The 18,643-nt window shown below is 56.6% G+C and overlaps 6 protein-coding genes across 7 annotated transcripts in view; 4 read left to right on the top strand and 2 right to left on the bottom strand.

Moving 5' to 3' along the window:
* The window catches only part of PTSG_11672, a 3,475-nt gene extending 2,382 nt beyond the window's left edge, over positions 1–1,093 (top strand). For both annotated transcript variants that reach the window (XM_004998433.1, XM_004998432.1), the window contains 2 exons: positions 214–391; positions 617–1,093. In XM_004998433.1, the coding sequence (XP_004998490.1) occupies positions 214–391; positions 617–740 (302 nt within the window). In that variant the 3' untranslated portion in view covers positions 741–1,093. The remainder of the gene's footprint in view (positions 1–213; positions 392–616) is intronic.
* A 15-nt stretch (positions 1,094–1,108) lies between these two features.
* Positions 1,109–4,568, bottom strand: PTSG_01016 (uncharacterized protein). Its single transcript, XM_004998431.1, has 3 exons — positions 3,860–4,568; positions 2,319–3,542; positions 1,109–2,084 (listed from the first exon to the last, which is right to left on the bottom strand). Exons 1-3 carry the CDS (start codon positions 4,072–4,074, stop codon positions 1,880–1,882), a joined length of 1,644 nt encoding a protein of 547 aa, XP_004998488.1. The 5' UTR covers positions 4,075–4,568; the 3' UTR covers positions 1,109–1,879.
* Positions 4,569–4,960: 392 nt separating this feature from the next.
* PTSG_01015 (uncharacterized protein) lies at positions 4,961–9,468 on the bottom strand. Its single transcript, XM_004998430.1, has 7 exons — positions 8,268–9,468; positions 7,611–7,879; positions 7,116–7,265; positions 6,569–6,757; positions 6,225–6,293; positions 5,819–5,986; positions 4,961–5,574 (listed from the first exon to the last, which is right to left on the bottom strand). The coding sequence occupies exons 1-7, from the start codon at positions 9,364–9,366 to the stop codon at positions 5,392–5,394; spliced, it is 2,127 nt and encodes a 708-aa protein (XP_004998487.1). The 5' UTR covers positions 9,367–9,468; the 3' UTR covers positions 4,961–5,391.
* Positions 9,469–9,495: 27 nt separating this feature from the next.
* Positions 9,496–12,523, top strand: PTSG_01014 (uncharacterized protein). The gene is made up of 8 exons (XM_004998429.1): positions 9,496–9,923; positions 10,266–10,363; positions 10,669–10,827; positions 11,124–11,201; positions 11,368–11,517; positions 11,782–11,927; positions 12,116–12,206; positions 12,393–12,523. Exons 1-8 carry the CDS (start codon positions 9,611–9,613, stop codon positions 12,459–12,461), a joined length of 1,104 nt encoding a protein of 367 aa, XP_004998486.1. The 5' UTR covers positions 9,496–9,610; the 3' UTR covers positions 12,462–12,523.
* A 144-nt stretch (positions 12,524–12,667) lies between these two features.
* On the top strand, positions 12,668–13,653 carry PTSG_01013 (uncharacterized protein). The gene has a single exon (XM_004998428.1). It carries the CDS (start codon positions 12,804–12,806, stop codon positions 13,470–13,472), a length of 669 nt encoding a protein of 222 aa, XP_004998485.1. The 5' UTR covers positions 12,668–12,803; the 3' UTR covers positions 13,473–13,653.
* A 151-nt stretch (positions 13,654–13,804) lies between these two features.
* Positions 13,805–18,643, top strand: part of PTSG_11671 (uncharacterized protein) — an 18,674-nt gene continuing 13,835 nt past the window's right edge. Inside the window, exons 1-15 of the mRNA XM_004998427.1 lie at positions 13,805–14,047; positions 14,379–14,462; positions 14,600–14,657; positions 14,819–14,998; positions 15,154–15,209; positions 15,444–15,617; positions 15,812–16,003; positions 16,293–16,343; positions 16,545–16,725; positions 16,948–16,999; positions 17,135–17,213; positions 17,364–17,445; positions 17,663–17,828; positions 18,052–18,140; positions 18,465–18,643. The exon at positions 18,465–18,643 is cut by the window's right edge and continues 414 nt beyond it. Coding sequence (XP_004998484.1) covers positions 13,904–14,047; positions 14,379–14,462; positions 14,600–14,657; positions 14,819–14,998; positions 15,154–15,209; positions 15,444–15,617; positions 15,812–16,003; positions 16,293–16,343; positions 16,545–16,725; positions 16,948–16,999; positions 17,135–17,213; positions 17,364–17,445; positions 17,663–17,828; positions 18,052–18,140; positions 18,465–18,643 — 1,767 coding nt within the window. The 5' untranslated portion in view covers positions 13,805–13,903. The remainder of the gene's footprint in view (positions 14,048–14,378; positions 14,463–14,599; positions 14,658–14,818; positions 14,999–15,153; positions 15,210–15,443; positions 15,618–15,811; positions 16,004–16,292; positions 16,344–16,544; positions 16,726–16,947; positions 17,000–17,134; positions 17,214–17,363; positions 17,446–17,662; positions 17,829–18,051; positions 18,141–18,464) is intronic.

The raw sequence follows: 18,643 nt of genomic DNA, 5'->3' as shown, positions 1-18,643 counted from the left end.
CACACACACACACACACACACACACACACACACACACACACACACACACACACACACACACACACACACACACACACACACACACACACACACACACACACAAGTGCTGCTTCATGGGGTCCCGATTCATCGCAGCCCCTTCTTGCCCTCTTTCTCACGCCACCACCCACCTCACCATATTCCACCTCATCGCGCCCCGCCCCCTCTCCCCAGATGCCTCGCTGTCATCGCTGGAGGTGCAAACCCTCAACACGCGCGTGGTGCCGTGCCCCTACCGCCAGAGCCTGCTCAAGGGCGAAATCGAACCGGCCAAGTATGCCGCCACCTTTGTCCCGACCACCCGCACCTGGAGCAACAGCACCTTCGTCTCCGGCCTCGACGACTCGCGCAGGTAGTGTCTGCGTGTGTGTGTGCGTCTGTGCTTGTGTGTGTCTGTGTCTGTGTGTCTGCGTGCCTGTGTGTGTGCATGTGTGTGTGTGTGTGTCTGACTATCGGCCTGCAACTCGGCGTTGCAGTGTGGATGTGTCTGCCATCCACTGAGCCTCCTGCGCAACACCCCGTGTCCCTCACCTAATTCCATCCTCCCTCACGCCTCTCCACTTCCGCCCACAATCAGTGCTGAGGAAAAGGATGCGCTTGTTGATGAGATGTTCAACCGCTATGCCGCCCGCATCTCAAAGAACCCGACAGACCACGGCATGGACTATGTGCATGCTTACCTCGCCTTTGCCAAGAAGTGAGCGTCGCGTCCTTCATAACCAACCCAGCGCTTGAGGAGGCTGGGTTGTCTCATAAACATGGGGGGGTTGACTGCCGAGTGGTGGTGTTGGTTTTGTCGCATTGGCCATTCTTGTTTCTTCCTGTCGACAGTCTCGTGCTTTGTTTGCCCTGTCTTTTAGCTTGGGTGTCTGTGCCTGTGTCTGCGGTTGTGTCTCATTGCTTGTGGTCACATCACATCACACTTCCCCTTCTTCCATTCCTTCCACTCCATTCCCCGTCCCTGCCCCCCGGTCATACTGTGTGCGAACTCCCGCCCCCCCTCCTCCCCCAACAGTACACAACAACGGTCATCCTCATGAAAGTCACAACTGCCAACAGATGCTGCGTGTTTCGCAAGTTGATTTTGTATTAGCGTGCGCACAAAGACCAGAGCTCGGTGCGGAGCGGTTGTAACAGCAGTTGCATGTGCAGGAACAGCCACCAAAGGCAACGCATTACGTGCCGCCATCATGGCTGCTGCACACAAGGCACTCAGGTAACTGCTGTTGCTGTTGCTTGGTCAAGCACAAAGGCAGAAGCAGGGTGGGGAACAAAAGAGAGAGAGATCAGAGTTATCGTGGGTAACAACCACGCTTGAAAGTGGCAGATAGGCACAATATCACCACACACAGAATACATGCACAGACAGACACACACACACTCATACACAAAAGACATGCACAGACAAACACTCACACTCACTCACTGACACAGACACACACACAGAATGCATACATATCCACAACACACACACGCTGCAAACACGCATATACCCAGCGCGTAATGCACTCTTAGGAGCATGGGGTCATCATCTTCGCTTCAGTCAGCAACACAAAGCTCACACATTCCACCATCAACCAAACGATTATGTTGAAAGGAAACAGCAAACCGCTGGGTGCAATCAATTGTTGTGCTAAACACAACGCAAAACGAAAAGCAAAAAAAAGGTGGGGCAAAGTCACCCATTCGGGCTCAATCCCGCTGTAACGCTGATAACGCTGATCACGCTGACACCGCTGGTCGTCTGGCCGAAGAAGCATCAGCGGATACCATCAGCAGCGCCACTCTTCAGAACGGTTGGGGAAAGGACGGGGGGGGGGGGCGTATTGTCATGGCGAGATCAATACACCTTGCCATTGAGCCTGCGGCGCGTTGCGACGGGCGGAGGCAGGGTTGTCTTGCATCGTGGGCAAAACCCTTTTGCCTTCTCAATCTTGCGAGGGATGTACGAACACTTTGTGCAATGCACGCCATACTTCTGCCAGCGAATGCCGCACGCATTGCACAGACGCGCGTCGTTGGGGCCGTCACGCCACATGGGCGTCCTGTTGTCACAGTGGTGGTGGCGGTAGTGGTGGTGGTAGTGGTGGTCAGAGTTGGAGGGGAGGGTGAAAGGGAGGGCGGAGGAGAGGATGTACACACCCATGTAGTAGCAGGCACACACGCACACACAGTCACTCACACACACACACACACACACACACACACACACACACACACACACACACACACACACACACACACACACACACACACACACACACACACACAGCACGTACGATGTGATGCCGCAGCAGATGCAGCCGTTGCCCGAGGGATCCACCATCAGGGGTCGCACGCGCGCAATCGACGGCGACGACGACGACGACGAAGAGCAAGAGGATGACGATGACGAGGACGATGATGATCGTGATCGGTGCTTGAGGGTGCGCTTCCCCCTCGCAGGCGACACGGGCTTGCTGCTGCGAGAGCGCTTGTGGTGCGTGTGATGGTGGGACGAAGACGGCACGCGCTTGGGCTCCCGCGCACGCAACTTGGCGACCTTTGCACGCTTGGCGGACTTGCCCTTTGCCATTGCACCTGGCGAGGGCGATGTTGAGTTGGACACTGACGGAGACGATGCCGGCGACGACGACGCTGACATGCTTGCGTCTGAGGCGACGGATGCGGAGCTGAACGTGCTCGCTGTGCTGGCTGTGCTATCTGAACGCTGGCGCCCAACACCGCGCACACCCTTGCCGCGGCTTACCACGTGCCCCTCATGAGGATGCTGATGTTGCTGCTGCTGCGGATCTTGTTGGTAGCCGAGGCGCGTGGCCGCTGCGGCGTTGCTCTGGGGCGGTGTCGTTGGCATATTCAAGGGGCGTCCGCACGGGACGGGCACGAGCGACGCCGGAATCACGTGCTCGTCGAGCTGGCGCTGGCGACCAAGGTGGCGGAGTGTGGTGTGGTGTACAGATGCGACGGCCCCAAAACTGCTGCTGTAGCTGTAGCCAGCGAAACGCGTGCTCTTCTTCCTCTGCTGCTGTTCCTGCTGCCTGATTGCCTGCAATCGGCTGATGGCGTGCAGCGTGTCGTTGTGCTGGGTGGTGCCCTGTGGTGCCTTGCACAGCAGCGAGTGCTCTTGCGCCAGAACTGTGAGCTCAGCCAGGGCCAGCCTGGACTGCTCGTGGTGTCGCTGTTGCTGCTGTTGCGGCAGCTGTTGGAGGTGGGGCGTGCTGCTGTTGTTGTTGTTCCCTGCAAGCTCTCGCACGCAGCCGGGGCTGGTGTAACTTGGGCCTTGCGTCAATGGCACCGACGTTCGGCGGCCAAAGAGGCGGGCGTGGGCCAAGTCAGCGCAGCTGCGCTTGGTGGGATGGTGGTGCTCGTTGTCACCACTTGTGTCCATGGACAGGGCGTAGGAGGTGTGCATGGTGTGGAAGGCGACCTCATCCCGCGGGTACACGTCCATGCTCAGCACGTCCACATCAAAGACGCCAAACAGGTCCATGAAGCGCCGACACCTTCAAACACGCGCATGCGAGACATATCGGGGAATGGGAGGAGGTGTAGGTGAGATGGTATGAGTAAGGAAGAGGGTGGGTGAACGAGGTGGGAATATGACACGGATCGCTCCGTGATACACACACATACACGCACAGCAAGCAAGGAACCAAAAATGAAAACAACAAACAACAAAAACCAAAACCAGAGCATCGCCAACGACGAAGTCATACACACACACACACACACACACACACAAACACACACACAAACACACACACACACACACACGCACACGCACACACACACACGCGCACACGCACACGCACACACACACCTCATGTTGTTGGTGTTGTTGGGCTCTTTGTGCGGCATGTCACCCTGGTCGGCATCAGAGTGTGCCGAGTCTGCAGAATCGGTGGATCCGACAGAGGCCGGCGACGTCGGGCGCGATGTCGGCGCGTGCTTGTGTTGTTGGCTGGTCGACATCCCCCGCATCATCGTGTGCTTGGCTGAGGAGCCTGCAGTCATAGTTGTCGGCAAGTAAGACATGGCTGCACTGGCGGTGCACCCTTCTTCTCTTCTGTGGTTGTTGTTGTTGTTGTTGGCCCTCGCAGAGCAGTTTAGGCCAGTCGGTAGGTGCTTTGGTGTTGTTGACCTTTGGCAGGCGGGATCTCGATGGTTTGCTGCTTGGGGGGGGGGGAATAGAAAATGGGAATCAAGCGGAGTTAAGGTTTCGTCAGGCGCAGCTTCCTTCACCCACACGATTCAGCCGATCCGTGATGTCAACAGCTGCGTGTGCGTCTCTTTCTTTGCTCACTTGGACCTTGTGGGGGGTGCGCGGTCGGAGTGTTTTGGCCAGGTGACAGCTGGTTGTTGGAAAGGGGAAAGGCCACAGGCACAGGCACACAAGGGCCTTGCAAAGGGAACAAACTGGCTGGTCTGGTCTGGTGTTTCGATTTTGTTTGTTGGTTGTTTGTTGGGTGGCGTCGTGGTTTTTTTTCCTTTTGATTTGGCCTTCTTGCTTGTGTGCGTGTGTGTGTGTGTGTGGTTTGTGTGCACACCAAGCACGAGCAAGCAGTGGTGCTCTTGCTTGCAGGTCCAAGCGAAGTGGCGAAGCATTTTGTCCGCGAAATCGGGACAGTACAATTTCGTTAAAGATTTCAATTGATTTTACCACATGTCCTACCAAAACGTGCCAAAAATGACAGCAGCCGGGGCAAATTGTTGTCCCTGACCTGCAAGGTCGTTGTGGGGTTGGGAGACACTGACATCAGTGTATGCGCGCCACGCGCGCAATGTGCTGACTCATGTCAACTCTCCTCACACACAGTTTTGCATTGGTGTCTCTCTCTCGCGCTTGTCTGTGTCTTGCCCACGTCAGTCTCTGTCACAGCACGTCACTGTCGCTCTCAAGCACATCCTCTCCCTCCTTGCACCCATTGCATGTGTGTATTCTGCTGCAAAACACAAGGGAAGACAAGGGGAAAGGGGGCGCAAAAGCTGCATGTCAACTAATGATGAGGCGGGTTAGAATGCTTTGGAGAACACAAACACAAACACAAACTTGCCTCTGGCAGGGCATTCCATTTGAAACACAATCCCTCACACACAACACGACAACAACAAAACAGCCAAACCAAACCAAACCAAACCAAACGAACCAACATATCGCACACGTGCACATGGTGATGTAACAACATTCAACGCATCACAACAAGCCAGCAAGCATGCAAAAGCACAGCACAAAGGAAACAAGGCACATGCACGCGCGTGCGCACAAACACAGCAACACGAAGATGACGGTGGTGAAATGGGTGCAACAAGTTGAGGAACAAGAACAAGAACAAGAAGCCAAGCATGCGGCGCCTAGCGGGCAGCCTCGGCGTTCATGAGCTTGTTGCGGTCTTCGTTGAGGAAGGACGCGGGCCAGTTCATGTCCTGGATATGGCACTCGCCCTTGGTGAGGCCCATGTAGTGGGCGCCCTCGAGGTGTGCATAGTCAACCTCCGTCACGCCATCGTTGGGCTTCGCAAGCACCGCATTCGTCAACTGTCGTGGTGTCGGCGGGGGACACAGATGGTGTCAAGGAGGGAGGGGACAAGATGAAGAGCAGAGGAGAAAGGGTTCATGTGAGCCAAAAGGAGGGCGATGACGTGATGTGATGTGGCGCAAAGCACTGAAGCTGCAAGACACGGACACCAGTCCCCAACAAGGTCGCTTCCCAACACGCACACACGCGTTCATATGAACCAACCACACGCATCCACAACACGCAGCACAGAACACCACGCACCATGTTGCAGTAGCCGTTGCCGAGCGGGCCGCCCTTGTCGTATTGGGTGACATAGTAGTACATGTTGTCGGCAACCTCGGCGGAGATGCCGGAGAGCCACATCTGCGCACCGTCGCGGGTGAGGTCTTCCTGGGAGTCGCAGCCTTCCTCAACCAGCATGTTCAGCACCTGTCACGAGGTCGGAGGATCGGGCCCCGGGGGGAAGCAACACACAAGAACAACACAAGACAAAGAGGGAGGGATGGAGAAGGGGTATCAGCAGGTCAGCAACAAGGAGGAACGCACAAACAAGCACAAACAAGAAACACCCACCAGCCATGTCGCAAGCTGGACGTCAAGACACACACACACACACACACACACACACACACACACACATGCACACGAAGCGAGCGTAACGCCACACCTCAGCCCAGAAGCCGGCACCCGAGTTGCCCTGGTATGGCGTGCCCATGGACTGCAACTTGCGGGCACCCTGGGCAGTTGGCAGGTCGAGCATGGAGGATGCGTGATGGTTGAAATGGGTGGTGGTGGTGGTGGTGAGCAGTGACAACGAAACGATCACACTGCACGAAACTAAACGCGCATGTTGTCAGTGTTGTGCAAGTGGTGCAAAGAAACACAAAGACCAGAAGCAGCGCAAAACACCGCCATCTGACCATCACAACCACCAAAACAAAACACAAGCAAACCAATTTCCAGCCACGAAGCAAAAGCCAGACGCAGTTGCAGTCCCACATGCGCACGGACCTGGGAGGCGTCGACACCGGTCCAGTAGTAGTTGTACACGTGGACGGAGGCAAACCCGCCCTGGGAATGGCCGAGCAGCCCATACGAGGTCAGGCCCTCCTTCTCCGCAAACTCAACCACGAGCTGGGCAAATTTGTCGTGGGAGCGCGACTGCTTGGGATCCTCAAAGTAGCGCGCATCATCCCACACCTGAGCACAATTGCACGCACGAGGAACGTGCAATTGGGGAGTGGTGAGACAAAGGTTCATGCGGCGCATAACAGGAACGGCAGATCAAGCGATTGGAAAAGATGTGCAGTTGGGGAGGAAGGGAGGGAAAGCTTGTGTGTTGAGCATCCACACATACACGATCACACACACGCACGTACGCACGCACACGCACGTACGCACGCACACAATCACACAATCACACGCACGTACGCACGCACGCACACACACACACGCACGCACACAATCACACACAAGCACACAGACAGAGCAACACAAATTCATGCTCACACATGCATAACAAAACCCAGCCACAAGCGGCAGACACGGGGGAGCGTACGTGGCTGGTGTGCTTCCACGGGTTAGAGTCGGAGCAGTAGCCGTGCAAGAGGACGAGGGCCGGGTTTGCGTCGGCGGCAGCGGTGGCGTTGCCGGATGCGCGGGCAGTGACGCGCTCGTGCAGCCACTTGGGGCGCACGCCAAACCGCATCTAGGCAAGGGCGAGGGGGTGAGGGACCAAGGTGAGACCAAGGTGGAAGGAGAAGGGATGGTGGAGAGTGATGGGGTGGTGGTGGTGGAGAGGGATGGTGGTGGTGGTGGTGGAGAGGGATGGTGGTGGTGGTGGAGAGTGATGTGGTGGTGGTAGTGGAGAGTGATGGTGGTGGTGGTGGGTGGTTGTGGTCACTGGATGTGGCATGGAAATGACGTCTCGTGCGTGCAACTGTGTGCAATTGCCACAAACAACATCACGCACGCACGCACACGCACACACACACACACATGTACATAAACACAAACACACATAGATATAAAAACACGCACACACACAAAACACCTTCTCTGTGACGGTGCCGTCGTATGTTGCGTTTGCAGTCTGGAATGCGCGCCAGAGAGCAACGTCGTTTGAGGCGGACAGCGGCGCGTCAATGGCGCCCATTGTCGACACGGGGATGAACGTGTTCACCTCCTGCACATACACGTTCTTCAGGGAGAAGGGGCCCACAGCAGCAGCAGCGGCGAGCCAGGCAAGGTCCACGTCGAGGCGAAGGACGGGCGCACCGTTGCTGCCCGCTGTTGGGGCAACGAGCGCAGACGACCACGCAACTGCACGCGTAGGCACGTAGCAAGATGATGTCAAGTGGCGGCGGTCAGGCGCATGAATGGGTCAAGGGAGGGGAGGTGAGCGTGAACAGGGTGGCAAAAAGGGGGGGGAGGAAAGGGGATAGCGTACATGTCACGTGCGCAAAGGTTGTTGCACATCACAACTGTGACAACAGCAGAAGGTATGGCAGCAACAGAACCACAGCTGCAAACGGCAACAGAACCACAGCTGCAAACGGCAACAGAACCACAGCTGCAAACGGCAACAGAACCACAGCTGCAAACGGCAACAGAACCACAGCTGCAAACGGCAACTATCTACAACACACATTACACAACACACAACACATTTCCAACACGTTCACAGACAACAACAACGACGACGACTGACTTGGGACTTCGTGTCCGGTAAAGATGTTCCTGCCGTGGAGCTCAAAGTAGGCCCTGTAGCGCTCGGCGAGGTCTGTGAACCCGGCATCCACCTGGAACTGCTTGACCGCGAGGTCGACGACGAGGCGGTGCTGGGCACGGTCCACGTGCATGTCGACCGCACCGGTCAGCTCCAGGCTGCGGGGCACGATACGCACACTGTGCTCGGCCGTGCGAACAAAGGCGGCGCCGTTGCTGCGCGTGCCCTCCAGCACCGTCTGCACGAGGTACGAGCCGCACACGTCGGGGACAAAGCTGCCGCCAAACACGCCGTCGTTGGCGAGGAGGTCGTTGTGCAGGCCATCGTCGTGCATCTGCTCCTCCACGCGCGTGCCGTTGGGGAAGAAGACCTCCAGCTTGGCGGCGGAGACGGCATCGCCGAGGGCGGTGGGGCGAAGGCCCTTGGCCTTGACCAGGCTCGGGTTTGCAGTCACGTCATACATCTGGGCCTGGAAGCCGAGGTTGTCGTCCTGGCGCATGGTCAGGTACGACGTGAGCTTGCTGAAGATCTCGTCCTGCGACTCGTTCCACACCAGGAGGATGCCGTCCCCGGAGGTCTTGCTCCTGCTGCGAGCACCCTGCACGCGCTGCAGAAACTCGGCCTCGGCCATGTCGCTCACGGCGAGCGTGAGGTGGTACGTGCCGACGGCGGGCTTCTCAAACGTGTACACGTCGCCAATAATCTCAGTCGCGCTGTCGCCAACCGGCCAGAAGGACTGGGTCTTGTGGCCCGAGAGATCGACGGCGTTGCCGCTGGGGTCGCGCAGGGTCGGCTCAAGCCGATCCAGCAGCGGGGACATGAGCGAAAACTGGAACCCCTCGTCGGAGTCCACGACCACATCCACCTCGTAAGTCCACAGCCGCTCGTTGTCGGCCGTCTGCTCAAAACGCATGAAGTGCGTCGCCGACGACTGGAACAGCGCGCCAAGCGAAGAGTCCGGGATGCCGTGGCGCTTGAACTCGGACGGCGGGCCACCCAGCATCTTGTGGTCCAAGCCGTGGGCGCTGTGCGCCACCACAGCCGCAAGCACTGCAAACACAAACACAACAACCTTCATCATGGCGGTGCGTCCTCTGCTTCGTAATGGTTGTTTGTGTGTGGAAATGTGCAAGTCGCTCCAGAAACCACAAACGATATCGCTTGTGCTTCTTGGAAAATACGCAGGGGAAGTATTGTTGTGATAATTGGTGTGTGATGTTACAAATTTTCTAGCCAAGCACAGGGGGAACCAAAGTGAGCAAGTGGAGCAAGAAAGGCAGCAGCGGAGAGCACGACACATCGCTGTGCACAAGCACATCATCATCATGTCCACGACAGCAACCGCAGCAGTGGCCATGGCCATGGCGACGGCACGCCGGGTGCACGTGGCAAAGGGCTTTGTTGCAAGAGCTGTGGCTTGCGTGGGTGCGACGCCAGCCAGGGCTCAGCTGCACACTTGCTCCTGCATGCACACAAAGTACCCGCCAAGGGACCCGCAGTACGACTTCAAGATGTACACGCTGCGGCCAGCCGCCAAGGCACAGGCATCGGACTTTATCCATGAGCTTGGGCTCACCAACAATGGCGTCATCGGCTCCCGCCTGACCATCGAGGCCGTGGACCAGTACTCTCGCATGGGTGCGTGCTGTGGTTGAAGGAGCGGGCGTGTGCTGTGTGTAGTGTAGTGTGTGCGTGTGCTGTATGTGTAGAGAGAGAGAGTGTGTGTGTGTATGTCTGTCTGTATGTCCGTTCTTATGTGTGCGTCCGTTCTTATGTGTGCGTCTGTTCCTGTGTGTGTGTGTGTGTGTGTGTGTGTGTGTGTGTGTGTGTGTGTGTGTGTACACGCTGCGCGTCACGTCTGAGTGTTGTGTTGTGGAGCGCGCCTCCTGCACCGTTTACCGCACGTTTCTAGATGAGCATTCGTTTTTGTCTCACGCTCCCCCTTCTTGTCACTGCTCCCTTGCGCGGGACTGTGCACAGGTTCCAACAACGCACAGGTTCCCTTGCCTGCGTCCACACCCAGGTCCAAGAACACGCAGCACAGCTTCCTCCTCCTTGACGAGGACAAAGTGCCCCACGTAAGTTACGCGTGTGTGTGTGTGTGTGTCTGTCTGTGTCTGTGTGTGTGTCTGTCTGTGTCTGTGTGTGTCTGTGTATGCGTGTGTCTGTCTGTGTGTGTCTGTCTGTGTCTGTCTGTGTCTCTGTGTGTCTGTGTAAGGGCAGTGAAGCGAGTGTGATGCTGTTGTCTGGATGAGTGATTGTGTGAAATGCGCAGCTGTGTTTCACACCGTTGGGAGGCAAGCACGGGGTGGTGCAGCACGCCACAGCAGGCCCCTTGTTACCCAATACTCACTGTTGTTTCATGCGATGCACATGTCAACAGTTTATGAAAAACGCGACAGAGTACGTGTTTCCGGACCTGGAGGGTCTTGATAAGGAATACGACATGCCGGAGAGCGAGGTCATCTCCCGGGACCCCGCGTGTGCCAACCGCCGCTTCTCTTTCGTCTTTGTGGACACAAGCGAGGGCCAAACACACAACGTGAGAGTAGACAAAAGAGAGAGTGTGTGTGTGTGTGGTGTCTGTGTGCAGGGTGTTGAGTGTGAGCGCCTGTGTGTGTGTGTATGCAAGGTGTTGAGTGTGAGCGCCTGTGTGTGTGTGTGTGTGTGTGTGTGTGTGCGTTGAGTGTCTGCCTGCATATCTGCCTGTCTGCATATGTCCTGCCTGTCTGTCTGTCTGCTTGGCACCTACCTCACCACTTCTTTGCCTAACACGACACCACCGTGTTCCTCCCTCCCTGGTCTGTGCTTCGCCGTTTCACTCTGTGTGCTGTGCAGACCCGCCACATCCGCATCCGCGAGCAAGACGGCACCCTGCGCACGGCAACACGCGAGGAGCACGAGCGATACAACCAGGTCAGTCACGCTTGGGCTGTTGTCGTGTCGAGTGTTGTGCGGGGTTTTCTAAGGCTCGTCGATGCTGAGACTGCGTTCAGTCCACACACGCACGCTCAATTACGCACACTCACTCACTCACTCACGTACACTCACTCACTCACTCACGTTCTCACGTGTGCTGCAGGAATTCTTTGCGGAGCCGAGCAAGCGGGCCCAGCGGCCTGCTGTGTGCCGGGAGGAAAGCCTGCCTGGCATGTTTGCCATGAACCGCCACAAGTACATCCTGGACCTAACTGTCAAGCACCTCCACCCTTACCAGCGTGACTACCGCGAGGTGCGTCTGTGTGTGTGTGTGTCTGTGTGTCTGTGTGTGTCTGTGTGTGTCTGTGTGTGTGTCTGTGTGTCTGTATCTGCGTCTGTGCCTGTGTCTGCTTGTGCAGCCCTTTTGCTGTGACTGCACACGTGCATGCATGTGTGTATCTCTGCTTGCCTGCATTCTCCTTTCCCCCTCCCACCTGCTGATGCTCGTCGCTGTCTCATCCGTGTGTTGCGCGCGCCCTGTGCGCTCAAAACCGCCTGTGGTTGCGTGTTTCATCAGGTGCACGAGGCCGTGTACAAGGATGTTGTTGTCACGAGCAAGTTCAACGCGCTGCAGGACTCGCCCCACTGGCCTGCATTTGTCCGCTGGCTTGTCCGCACCGACCAGGCACATGTCCTCATCTCCACCCTCATGAAGGCGTCAAGGTTTGTCCTTCTCTGTTTCGTTTTCTGCGTCTGCGAGCGTGTGATGTGAATTGGGTGCACGCGTCTCTTCCTCCCGACTTTCTGCGGGAAGCCCATGACACTGCAACCCGCTGCCTTGCTGTGACTCACGCTCGACCACCTTCCACACGTGGACCAACATACGCGGGTTGCCTTCCCGCGTTGCACAGGTTCAAGGACGCCGCAAAGCTGGTGCACTTTATCAAGACAGGAAGCATCGCCATCCCGGATAGCATTGAGGAGAACAAGAAGATTGCCCAGGTAATGGCTGCAGCACGGTTACGCCTGAACGCCACACCACAGCGTGTGCAAAAACAAAAAAAAAACTTGCCTCATCACGCACTCGTGCTCGCCCTCACAACCCCATCACACGCTCATGCTCTCCCTCGCAATCCCACAACGCGCTCATCTTCACAACCCCACAACACACGCACCCACGATTGGCAGGACTACCTGCAAGAGTTCAAGCCACTCAAGGGCAACAAGAACAAGCAGCAACAGCAGCGCAAAGCGTGACGTAGGAATGAGGACGCGTGCATAGTCTTCGGTTGTTCTTCTTCACCTTTTTCTTCCTTGCTTCACTTCTTCTTGCTTGTCCATCCAGTAAACGTATCGCACGTCGCAGGTGTTCATCATGTCACACATCACCGCGCCTCAACATTCACATGCACAGTCGTGTGTCGGCTCTCCAACTTGTGTGCCAGTTACTGTGCTGCGATTGTGCAAACTGTAACAACCCTGAAGACCGCATCATTTTGTTGTCATTTCACTTTCGTTGATGATGACGAAGGCGCTTCTGCACTTACAACTCATGCCTAGACCCCCACTCCAGCAACCCACCAAGAACAACCGTGACGCATGGCGATGACAAAGGAGTGCTGTGGCGTGGAGCGCGTTGAAGACGTGGAGGTTGTGTTGGACGAGATGCTGCGCGTGGTGCATGCGTCCTTCGATGCGTTTGTGGCCCCGGATTTCAGTGAGGAAGGCAAGGCCAACTTTCGAGCGCACGCCACGCGCGACGAGATGCTGACCCGAAAGGATACGCACGACTGGTTTGTGGCACGGGACCCCATCACGAAGGAGCTGGCTGCGGTTGTGGAGGTGCGCGAGAGGCGCCACGTCTCCAAGTTCTTCACCCATCCGTCGCACCAACGCAAAGGGTACGGGCGAGCACTCATGCAGGCAGCATTCGAGCTGTGTGCAGAACACGCACGACAGCAGCGCCAGCGCAAGCAAGCGACTGCGTTGGAGCAACAGGCTCAGTCACACAAAACAGACGCAGCAAGGGCAGCCACGACTCCGACAACGGTCAAGGAGGCAGACAAGGAGGGGCAAAGCGGAAGGCTTGGACACAACGAGGAGGACGACTGCCTTTGCCTTTCTTCTGCACAAGTGACGCATGTCACAGTGTGTTCCTCGCCCTACGCTGTGCAGGTGTATTCGAGGCTGGGGTTCGTTGCCACTGATGAAGAGCAGACCGAACACGGCATGCGGTTCGTCCCAATGCAAGCAACCCTCGAATTATAGACGTGTGGCGGGAGACGTGCGTGTGTGAGTGCAGTGTCGTGTTGGGTGTGTGGTGTCTGGTGTGGGTTTCTGTTTGTTCTCAGGTCCAATGAAGGATCGCGTTTTTGAGCGTCACAGGTTGCTTCTTGCCATTGCCTGCCATCTTGCATGTACTTGAGAATGAATAAACGCGTGTAAAGGAGGGGGATTAGACCAAGGGAGCGTGAAGCGAGGAGGCTGAGTGCTCTTCTGTTCTTCTGTTGCTCGTGGTTGCTTGGTTGGTTGGTGTCCCCAGCCCAGCAGAGCGGTGCCAGCAAGCAAGCATCGCTCCATATTGGTCTACATTTTGTGCTGTCGCGTCCTGCGGCGGTTATCGAATCGAGTGCGGCGGCGGACACATTGGTGTGCAGCAGCAGAGCACGCTAACATTCATAAGCAAGCAGGCACCTGCCATGGCCACGTCGAGGCTGTTCGCCCCGAAGACGCGGGTTGTGGACTGGGGCAGCATCAAGGCCATTGATGTCGACGATGTTATTGCCACGGAGAATGAGGACAGCCTCGCTCACTTGGAGGAGCTGTACGACATGATCGTGCGGGTAAGATGTGGCTCTGTGTTGTTGTGCCTGCTTGTGTTTGCTTGTGTTGTTGTGCCTGCTTGCGTTTACACGTGTCGTTGTGCCTGCTTGCGTTTACACGTGTCGTTGTGCTTGCTTGTGTTTGCATGTGTTGGTGTGCCTGCTTGTGTTTGCTTGTGTTGTTGTGCCTGCTTGCGTTTACACGTGTTGGTGTGCTTGCTTGTGTTTGCATGTGTGGACTGATGGGTGTTGCCACTGAATCCCCACACTCACTTCCTCACGCATGCACGCACATGCACACAATTCACAACACACAACGCACACACAACTCACAACACGACGCATATGGCAGTGTGCACCTGCTCCCTCGGCGTTGAAGAAGGACATCTTGCAGCTCTTCCGTGTCACACAGCTACTGCTGGAGCTCAAAGCAGACGTGCGGTTTTGGTGTTGCGATGCACCCTTGCTCCCACCGTATTCGCCGTGATTCCCGTCCTTCCTCGGCCTGCCTTGGCCTTCCTTCTTACACTCGTCGCACTCACGTGTTGATGCGCTTCATTCCCTGCTTCACAGGATGCAGAAGAGTATGCTCAGCAGTTGCAAGCCTCGCAGCGCTCCGCACGCGAAGCAGGTGCAACGTTTCGTCTGCTCGCAGACATACACATTCACACCCGCAATTACACGCACACGCATGCGTCTTCATTCACACGCACACACACCCATGTAAGGTCACACTGACTCTCACTGCCAAACGATCCCACGCTTGCACAACATGCACACCACGCCTGGCAGCCGGGCCCATCTCACGGCCGTCCACCGGCGGGGATTCGCGACAGCTGCAGCGGAAGGTGGAGCAGCTGCAGTTGGAACTGCGGCACAAGACAGAATCGCTCGAACTCGCGCAGCAGGATGTGCAGAACCTGAGCTCTGATCTTGAAGCTGCACGCAGCCATGCAGACGACCTCGAAGCAGGTGTGTGTGTGTGTCATGACGATGGTACTTTCCTTGCCGCTGTTTTGATTTACGTAGCATCTGGCCACTCACGCGCGCACCTTCACACACTTCCTCTCACTCCCACTCACTCTCACACAATGCCCCACTTTCACACACATACACACATGTGGCAGCCAACAAGAACTTGATTGCTGAGATTGATGACCTGAAAGCACATGCAGAAGCCAAGGTGCGACTGCTCTGCTATGGTGGACATTGTCCCAGGACTTGTTCCCCTTGCTTGATCGTTTCTTTGCTTCACCGCTTTTCAACGCCAACGCACACGAACACATGTACACACTCACTTACACATACACACATCCACAAACACACACCTGCAAACACCACCCCCAAACACACGCTCTGTTACAAACACACACTCACACGTACACGCATACGCACCTACTTATACGCATCCTGTCAGACTGCGGCGACGGCCGAGGCAGCCCAACACCAGGACCGCATCAGCCAGCAGCTGCAGGAACAGCGGGCGGCGATGGCGCGAATGGACGAAGCGCTGCGAGAGGCGCAGGAGCAGGTGCAGCGGCAGCGGGAACAGCTCGCACAGGCACAGGCCGCAGCAGCAGAGGACGAGAAGGTGGGCGCTGTGTGGCTGTGCTTGTGTTTGTGTGAATACTGGTGTGCGTGTGCGTGTGCGTGCGTGTGCGTGCGTGTGCGTGTGCGTGTCAGCATGTGCATGGTCACTGCTACCCGCAAAGAACCACGTGACACATTCCTCGTTCTCAACATCACGATCACCACTCCCATCCTTGATCATCATCGCGGCACCAGCGAGCGGAAGGAGCGGAGAGCAGGGTGCATGACTTGGCAGCCCGCGTGTCGTCGCTCGAACGCGAACTTGAGACCGCTGTGCGAGACCGTGATGCTGCGCTGGCACACGCCGACATCTTGGCGTCGCATGTAGCAGACAACACGGCCGCCGACACGCGAATCCTCGCACAGGTCGACGCGACCGTGAAAAAGGTACCGCCACAATGCTCGCTTGCTGTCATCGTGTGTGTGTGTGTGTGTGTGTGTGTGTGTGTGTGTGTGTGTGTGTGTGTGTGTGTGTGTGTGCGTGTGTGTGTGTGTGCATGTGTGTGTGGGGTGTGTGTGTGTGCATGTGTGCACGCTCTGCTGTCATGCATGTGTGTTTGTGTTCTTGTTTGCGCGTGCGTACGGGTGTTCTGCTGCTGTGCGCCTGCTCATTATGAAGCTCTGTACCCTCACACCACCATTCTTCAACATCCAACACCGCCGCCACCACCAACAGTGGCAGCACATGCTGGGCGAGAAGGACGCCGAGTTGGCAGCCGCCCGCGAGGTAATCGCGCAAACTTTACAGTGACGAGGCCGTACGGGAACATGTGGACGTGTGTGTATGTGTGTGTGTACAATCGTGTTGCTCACTGCTTTTGCTTTTCTCTCTCTCTCACTGTCACTCACCCTCATCTTCACTCACCTACACGCGCTCTAACACCCCACCCCACCCCCACCTCCACAACCTTCAATACGACTGCAACAGGTGATGTCGCGACTGCAGGATGAGGTTGTGCGGCAGCGGCAGGAGGCCGGACGCGAGGTGGAGGAGATGAGGAGGCAGCACGAGGGGGAAGTGGCAGCTCTCGAGCAGCAGCTTGCAGCAGTGCAGAGGGAAGGCGCAACGCAGGGGACAACACCATCGCTCCCTTCAACAACTGCACGCGGTAGGAACAGGCATTGTGTCGATATGCACGTGTAGTTCTGATGAGAGAACAGGAGCGAAATGACGATGATGTATGCGTTTGACACCTGCCCTGCCCCCCCCCCCCCCCCACTGCTGGGCGGTGCCAGTGCGTGTAATGTCACAAGCATGCTGTGTTTCGTACGTGTGTGCACTCTGACGTGCATCCCGTGCGCTCATGAACGTCACATGTTGCCGCATGTAGACCACGAAACGCAACTGAAGAACCTCAGGCGAACACTTGAGGAGGCGCAAGCGTAAGTGAAACATCACATCGTGCATATATCCGCCTGCCAAGCCAGTTCCACAATGCCCTGGTGTGCCACCTTGCAACACGCGTCGTCCACAACTTGCTGATCCTCTTCTGCTGCTTCTTCCTTTGCGACCGCCAGGCAAAACACGCGGCTTCGTGCGCGCATGCGTCAATACGAAGAAGGCTTTGGTCTCTCCGACGCGCTGCAGGAGGTTGAGGTACGCTTGTATCAACGGAGGTCGAGTGAGGCTTCTTTGACAAGGTTCATGACCGTTTGTCGCAGCATGCGTGCGTGTGTTCTTACATATGTATGTTGTATGTGTGTGTGTGTGGTGTGCGTGTGCTTTGCTTGGCGGCGGTACGTTCAGGATTTGGAAGCGAAGGTTCGCCAACAGGACAGCGAAATTGAGCAGCGAACACAGGAAGCAAACGCAGCGCTGAGGCGGATGGGTGCGTGGTGCACGTGCTATTATATATATACTGAAGAGTGAACTCGCAGGTGAATGTGGTTGTTCGCGATTGTTGGTGACATGTTTTTCCAAGTGTTGCTGATCACTCAACACGCACACACGCGCACGCATTCATACATACACACACATTCATACATACATACATACACACGCACGCACAAACACACGCACGCACATGCACATGCGCAATCAAACAGATCGACTGTTGGATGAGAATGCGGTTCTGCGCGAGCGTGCGGGCATTTTCACTGTTGGCAGCAGCGAAATCGATCAAATGCATGCAGATCGCAGGCAGGAGTTGGAAGGACTGCGCGATGCCAAAACGCGTTTGCAGGCGGACCTCGACGCCGCCCGTGACGAAACGTGCGTGCAAGTGTGGATGCTTGCATTGATTTTGTTTGTGTGCCTGGCTGCTTTGCTCGTTTGCCTCCCTCTTTCACTTGCCGCACATGCCTGTCTGTGCAACAACTGTGTGCTCATTCCGCTTCACCATCATCATGCACTCGAGCATTTCTTCACGCGCACACCCTGTCATCACGCCTCCAACGCAATCCAATCCCGTCGAATCCACCGATGGTGGCACCAGGGCGCGGCTGCGGCAGAAACTGCGGAAATACGCAACACTCGGGCGCGTTGTTGGTGCAGATGAGATGGAGGGCGACGAGACAGCAGCTGGTGAGGTGGTTGATGCTTTGACGCATGATGCCGTAGCCGTGGTGGCGATGGTGGCGGTGGTGGTGGCGATGATCGTGTTCATGATCGTGTTCATGATCGTGATGACGTGGCAAGCACGCGACCACTTTGGGAAGCAGTGCAGTGATATACTCATTCATGTCTCATTTCCTTTTTCACCCGTGCCTTCCTTTGACATCTTGGTCACATGGGATGGCAACCCACTCACGTGTGTGCGTGCGTGTGTGTGTGTGTGTGTGTGTGTGTGTGTGTGTGTGTGTGTGTGTATGTGTGCGTGTGTGTGTGTGTGTGTGCGTGCCCGTGCAGAGAACGACATTGAGGTGTCGCTGCTGCAGCGGAAACTGCAGGCCGCACACGACGAGCTGGCGGAGGCGCGCGCTGATGCGACTGAATTCAGGCGGCGGTGGACACATGCACAGGACGCGCTGACAGCAGCGGAGAAGCGGGAGAGGGAGAAGGAGCGAGAGGCAGAGCGCTTGGGCACG

Source organism: Salpingoeca rosetta (genome assembly GCF_000188695.1).
Source record: "Salpingoeca rosetta unplaced genomic scaffold supercont1.2, whole genome shotgun sequence".
NCBI lineage: Eukaryota > Choanoflagellata > Craspedida > Salpingoecidae > Salpingoeca > Salpingoeca rosetta.
Note: the sequence above shows the minus strand (reverse complement) of the source record. Positions and strands in the feature narration are given on the sequence as shown.